At 38.1% G+C, this 7465-nt stretch overlaps 1 protein-coding gene across 1 annotated transcript in view; it reads left to right on the forward strand.

Annotated features, from left to right (window-relative positions):
* LOC106139328 (TBC1 domain family member 12-like) overlaps nt 1–7129 on the forward strand; it is a 50239-nt gene extending 43110 nt beyond the window's left edge. Inside the window, exons 4-7 of the mRNA XM_060946490.1 lie at nt 2176–2716; nt 3887–4015; nt 4491–4683; nt 5431–7129. Of these exons, the coding sequence (XP_060802473.1) occupies nt 2176–2716; nt 3887–4015; nt 4491–4683; nt 5431–5636 (1069 nt within the window). The 3' untranslated portion in view covers nt 5637–7129. The remainder of the gene's footprint in view (nt 1–2175; nt 2717–3886; nt 4016–4490; nt 4684–5430) is intronic.
* Nucleotides 7130–7465: the final 336 nt, after the last annotated feature.

The raw sequence follows: 7465 nt of genomic DNA on the forward strand, positions 1-7465 counted from the left end.
TTGTTTGTAACACCGGGGGTACCGGGTTCGAATCCCGGCCAGGGCATGATGAGAAACGATTTTTTTCCGATTGGCCTGGGTCTTTGATGTTTATCTATATAAGTATTTATTATAAAATATAGTATCGTTGAGTTAGTATCTCGTAACAAAAGTCTCGAACTTACTTCGAGGCTAACTCAATCAGTGTAATTTGTCCCGTACCTATATATTTATTTATATATTGATCACGGGAGGTCCCAACCGGGTCAATAACTTTAAATAATTAAAACACCACTTTTGAGACTTAAATTAAAATCTATAGAGCCTTAAGTATGAACTAAGCTTTAGGTCTAAGAAAAACACCGCGAAACGCCAACAAAGGATTTTATTTTCGTCCGCTATCTGCCGACACAATCGGGTCAGTCAGTCAGTCATTGTGCCGAACAATACTATGAAATATTTATGTTTCTGTCACAATACGATGTTTTGCTCCTCCTTGCGACTATTGTTCGTATGTGAACGGGTATTGTAATGTTAACATTATGTTTCTGATCTAGATATTTGTGTTACATATTGTTGTAATTATTGGTACTAAATCTAATCGATTCTGCGCAACCTAGTGTTAGAATAACCATATAGAAATTAACATTACGATAGTCGATGGCGGCCTGTTCTCAATAAGAAGTCCGTTAAAAACTATTCGGACTATTCTACTCTATTGTTTCGTATAAAATTCGAATCTCCGACCTTCTGGTCATAACGTAAGTTACATTTTTAAATACTTTATAATATGTGCTATGCTGTGTCCGCGACTTCATCCGCGTGGAATAGTTATTTTGAGCATCATTGAAGCCCTCAAGGATGAATAATTTTCCCCGTTTTTTTTTACATTTTCCATTATTCTGCTGCAACTTTCAGAAGCAAAGAGCTTCTGAAAGTTGCAGCGTGATGTTAAATAGCCTAAAGCCTCCTCGATAAATGGTCTATTCAACACAAAGAATTTTTCAATTCGAACCAGTAAGTAGCTCCTGAATAAACAAACTCTTCAGCTTATAATATTAGTGTAGATAACTTACCGAAAATGAAAAAACAGTTATGCACAACGGCAGACTTATTCTTAGAAGGGATGTCTTTAAGTGTTGCTGTTTAAGAGAATTATTTATATCTGTTGGTACGTGTAGACATAATTATTCGAAGTAAACAGTACTTAAATTGAAATAACATCAGTTTCATATCTCATAAAGGTGAGGCAAAGACAGAAAGTGCCTCGGGGGAAAGTGTCTGCGATGTGAGACGATATAAACATTCTTGACACAAGCGCTAAGTTTTCACCGCAAATTTACACTGTGGTCCGGGACTATCTAGACATATCATAGTGTTGCCGCTCCACAGTCCAACTATGTATAGATAAAACATGTTTTGTTTCTACCTTAATTTGCAAGGTGATTCCTTTTCTCTGCCAGTTTATTGCACTTACGAGTGCCGTGTGTTTACATACATACATACATACATATGATCACGTCTATATCCCTTGCGGGGTAGACAGAGCCAACAGTCTTGAAAAGACTGATAGGCCACGTTCAGCTATTTGGCTTAATGATAGAACCGAGATTCAAATAGTGACAGGTTGCTAGCCCATCGCCTAAAAGAGGAATCCTAAGTTTATAAGCCTATCCCTTAGTCGCCTTTTACGACATCCATGGGAAAGAGATGGAGTGGTCCTATTCTTTTTTGTAATAGTGCCGTGTGTTTCCCGGGACCAATAAAAAAAAAATAGGACCAGTCCATCTCGTTTCGCATGGATGTCCTAAAAAGCGACTAAGGGATAGGCTTATAAACTGGGAATTCTTTTTTAAGATGATGATTAACTTATTTCCCATCCATTCATCCATATAATCACGTCTTTGTCCCTTGCGGGGCAGATAGAGCCAGCTGAGAAGAAAGACGACAGGCCACGTTCAGCTGTTGGGTTTAATGATAGAATTGAGATTCAAATAGTGAGAGGTTGCTAGCCTATCGCCTATAAAAAAAATCCCAAGTTTATAAGCCTATCCCTTAATCGCCTTTTACGACATCCATTGGCAAGAGATGAATGAGAATGGTTCTATTCTTTTTTTTTTTGTATATTGTGCCGAGAACCACACGCCACTAACTTCTTTCCATTTCTCAACATATTTCCATTTGTTCTTTTCTCAGGAAGAATTCCAAACGCACCCTGGAGCTCTGGTGGAGCGGGCTACCACCTTCCATCAGGGGCAAGGTATGGCAGCTGGCCATCGAGAACAAACTGAAAATCACCCACGACATGTACCAGGAAAACGTCACGAGAGCTAAACAGAAGTTGTACGAGGCACAGTTGAGACGAAAGAGGTTGAAAGTAGTCAACAAAAATCAGTGCGATTGCGAAAAACCAGTCGAAATTCAAGATAAAGATAAACAAAAATCGACAGACGATTTGGACGAAACTAAGACGCGTTTGAGCGGAATACCAAGGAATTTGAGCGAGTCCAATCTCAAATCTCGCACGGCGGATTCGGAGTCGAAAAAGTGCTGTTCGAAATCCAACCCTAATCTGTTGGAATATAGTGACGAGTGTTCGATGGAGCTGATCCAGTTGGATATAGCAAGGACGTTTCCACACTTGTGCATTTTCCAACCGGGTGGGCCTTATTTTGATGTGCTACACGAATTGTTGGCCGCGTATGTGTGTTACCGGCCCGATATAGGATATATTCAGGTGAGTTTTTAATTATAAGAAAAAACAATATGATTATAAAAGATTATCATAATAAGTATGTCGTAAAAGGCGACTAAGGGATAGGCTTACAAACTTGGGATTCTTTTTTAGGCGATGGGTTAGCAACCTGTCACTATTTGAATCTTAATTCTATCATTAAGCCAAACGGCGAAATGTGGACTTTCAGTGTTTTGATGACTGTTGGCTCTGCCTACCCCGCAAGGGATATAGACGTGACCATATGTATGTGTCTTGTATTATAAATACACGTGCCACCGGGCACTATAGTGCCGTGTGGTTCCAAGCGTCAATAGAAAAAATAATATGACCGCCTCCATCTCTTTTCCATGGATGTCGTGAAAGGCGACGAAGGGATAAGCTTGGCATTCTTCTGTAAGGCGATGGGCTAGCAACCTGTCGCTACTTGAATCTCAATTCTATCATTAAGCCGAGCAGCTGAACGTGGCCATTCAGTCTTTTCGGGATTATTAGCTCTGTCTACCCCGTAAGGGGTATAGACGTGACTATATGTATGTAGGTATGTATTTGATATGATCGACGTAATTTTTTTTTTGTTTTTAGAAAACAATGAATTGTATCAAGATATTTGTAATATCCTTCACTACATAGTAAAAAAAAACAAAGTCGCTATTTTAGTCTGTTTGTCTGTACGCTTAAATATTTAATATTACGCAATGGATTTTGATGCGGTTTTTTTGTAACAGGTAGAGTGATTCAAGAGGATGGTTTTTATGTATAATAACATTTATAATAGAATAGAATAGGAAAGGGTATGTTAAGATGGTTCGGTCATGTGGAGAGGATGAATGAAGGCAGGTTGACTAAGCAAATATACAAGGAGAGTGTGGAGGGAAAGGTCGGAGTGGGAAGACCTAGACGAACGTATCTTGATCAAATTAAGGACGTCCTGGTAAAGGGTCAGGTCAAAAGTACCCGAAACCGAATGAAGCGCTATGATGAAGCGAAGGAAGTATGCAGAGATCGTGGCAAGTGGAAAGAGGTAGTCTCTGCCTACCCCTCCGGGAAAGAGGCGTGATTTTATGTATGTATGTAACATTTATAATTTTGCACCCGTGCGAAGCCGGGGCGGGTCGCTAGTGATTGATAAAATACCTACAATCTACATTTATTTGTTTATTTCATCCGCAGGGCATGTCGTTCATAGCCGCCGTGCTGATACTGAACATGGAAGCGCCGCAAGCTTTTGTGTGCTTCGCCAACTTGCTGGACGGGCCCGTGCTCAGGGCCGCCTTCACCAGGGACGGGAACACCATGCAGGTGATCATCATCATCATCATCATACTTCCATCGTCATTTTGACATCATGAAACTTATATTGGTGCAGTGTGGTTTTGGGCGCCAATAACAAAAAAGAATAGGACCACTCCGTCTCTTGCCCGTGGATGTCGTAAAAGGCGACTAAGTGAGTGATTATAAACTTGGGATTCTTCTTTTAGGCGATGGCTTAGCAACCTGTCACTATTTGAATCTCTATCATTAGGCCATATAGCAACTGAACGTGGTTTATCAGTCTTTTCAAGACTGTTGGCTCTGTCTACCCCTCAAGGGAAATAGACGTCACCATATGTATATATATGTATGTATGCAATTTTGTTTATCTATAGTTATTTCTTTTCCAAGGAAATATGCAGAGATCGTGGCAAATGGAAAGAGGTAGTCTCTGCCTTCCCCTCCGGGAAAGAGGCGTGATTTTATGTATGTATGTATGTATGTATGTATTTCTTTTTCACAGCGTCTCTGGAAAGCGTACACCCGCCTCCTCCGTCAAAACGTGCCGGTTCTCGCGGATGCGCTTGCGCCGGAGTTGTATTTGTTGGAATGGTTGTACACGGCGTTCGCTAAAGCGATGCCGCTGGACGCCGCCTGTAGAGTTTGGGACGTTTTCCTCAGAGATGGCGACACTTTCTTGTTCAACACTGCGCTTGGTGAGTGTTTCCCAGATGTTTTAATTTTTTTTTTTTTTTGTGTAAGCTCCATTTCGATAGATAGATAAGATCATCTATCTATCTAAATGGCATAAATGGCAAGGCATCTAAGTGCCGTGTGGTTCCTGGCGCCAATAAGAAAAGAATAGGTACAGTCCATCTCGTTCCAATGGATGTCGTAATAGGCGACTAAAAGATAGGCTTATAAACTTGGGATACTTCTATAAGGCGATAGGCTAGCAACCTGTCACTATTTGAATCTCAATTCTATCATAAAGCCAAACAGCTGAACGTGGACTATCAGTCTTTTCAAGACTGTTGGCTCTGTCTACCCCGCAAGGGATATAGACGTGATTATATTTATGTATGTATGTAGATAGATATCTAATAGTATAATAATATACTAGTCTAATAAATAAATAAATAAATAAATAAATATATACGGGACAAATTACACTGATTGAGTTAGCCTCGAAGTAAGTTCGACACTTGTGTTACGAGATACTAACTCAACGATTACTATATTTTATAATAAATACTTATATAGATAAACATCCAAGACCCAGAACAATCAGAAAAAGTTCTTTTCTCATCATGCCCTGACCGGGATTCGAACCCGGGACCTCCGGTGTCACAGACAAGCGTACTACCGCTGAGCCACAGAGGCCGTTAATAGATAAATAACTATAATTTTTCAAAGCGCCATCTATCGGCCACCTTAATCATATCTAATCCATTTGTCTCCAGGCATCCTCAACCTATACCAAGACGAGCTTAAAGACATGGATTTCATATCAGCCGCGCAGTTCCTCACCAAGCTACCAGAAGACTTGGACTCTGAAGCTCTATTCAAGAGCATCTCATCAGTTTCCATGACCCTGGACGGAATGACCTTCGAAGAGTTGGCGTCGTGTTGCGACGTGGAGGACGAAGACGTGGCGGTGAGGTTATGATACAAGGTAAGGAGGTGGAGCGAGGTCGGCTTTTGGGAGATTGTTGACGCGCTCTCTTTCAGGGTCGGGTTATAGTTTTTGAGATTACAATTCCTAGAATATACCTATAGCTTCATGTGAATGACAGCGGGACATATATAATGACTATGATTTAAGAGGATTGAACATAAAATTATGAATTTGACAGCTGTCATCATCAAATTAAAAAAGGATACTAGTTTTTGTTTTAAAAGGAAGAGAGTGGAGATATATTTCCTTTTCGAATTGAATTTTATGCGCTTTTTTTCGGTTTCGGATTTTACTTTAGGGATCGTCGTTGAGTTTTTAGTGACGAATGAAGCCACGAGATGCCGCTTTCGCCTAAACTTTGAAACCATGAGAATATTTGGGCTAAATTGAATTTTATGTCACCGTGTATAAAAATAAATGTGTGTAAGCGGAAATAACTCTTTTTTAAGTATTCATTTAAAAGAGCTATTTTCCTTTCTTCCTGAATAAATAGTTAGAAATAACTATATAAAACTTTACTTACAAATGGGCCTCTCGATGTTTATTACAATGATATTATGAAAAGATATGAAATGTACCAAAATACTGCTTAGTACTGTAAGTAATTAACTAAAAAATAATAATTGTAAAATCAAACTATATATTCTTTTTAAATACACCATTGACTCTTAGACATAAAACAAGGGTAAGTAATATCTTATATATGAATTACGATTTGTGTTTTTACATGATATAACAAAATGAGTTTACTTACACTTTTGGAAGACACTCGTCAAATAATCTAATAGAATCAGCCCCCTGACATAGCACGCGCGACGTCATTATTATCGCGCTAAAATCTTACCATTTCAAATCTAAATAAGAAGCGAAACAGCGATAGTTTTTCCGCGCGATCAAAACGTCGTCGCGCGTTTCATGCTTCGTGGGCTGGTCGGTATAATTAGTATAGAAATGTCCAACGAAAAAAACATAGACCTCCATAAGTATAGACTAGAATATTTACCTTTTATGTTACATCCATGTATTCTATGAGTCATGCCAACCATCTGCCATGTTATAAAATCTTAATACATAAAAAATGTTTGTTTTATTGAATTTTGCAAAGACTTGTAAATTATACTATTAAATGTAAATATAAAATAGCGGGTAGTTGTAAAAAATGAAATGTGAAGTTGCGGCTTCCAATTTCAAAACGCGTAACACGTGATTATCTCGAATTTAGACTTAATTGTAAAGACGTAAAATTCATTATGATTTGTCTATTTCTAGTTAAACAACTTTCCTATTAATAAAAATACTAGGATCTGTCCGCGACTTTAATCGCTCGTAAATTATATTGCCTGTAAATTTTTTTGCTTGTGAATTACTCCATTGTATAAAACTATATTACTGCAAAGTTCCATCAAAATGATACGTACTTACACATAATAAATAAAAGAGAAACAAGTCTTAGTTCACAAACACAATTTTTACATTTTTAAAGCCAGTACTAGTGTTGTAGTTAATTGAAGAATTAAAAGAAGTTTTCATCTTAAGTAATGTGCCGGGGGCCACACGGGACAGTTCGATTAATATTTGTGAGATTTCATTTTCTTTTATTTGAAAGAGTTCTCTTTAAAGTAAAATACGTTGAAATCGATAGAAAATAATAACGTCATAAGAAAATTCTCGCGTTTTCCGAAACTTTAGCAAGTGTATATAAGTGCATTCAATTCTTTCATTTTTTAAGGGGAGAGCCGCGGGTTAATTCTTGTTTAAGATAACAAGTATAAATAAAACAAAAATACTATATGTATAATAAAAATATAGTTTGCATTATA

Source organism: Amyelois transitella, chromosome 11 (genome assembly GCF_032362555.1).
Source record: "Amyelois transitella isolate CPQ chromosome 11, ilAmyTran1.1, whole genome shotgun sequence".
Classification (NCBI taxonomy): Eukaryota; Metazoa; Arthropoda; class Insecta; order Lepidoptera; family Pyralidae; genus Amyelois; species Amyelois transitella.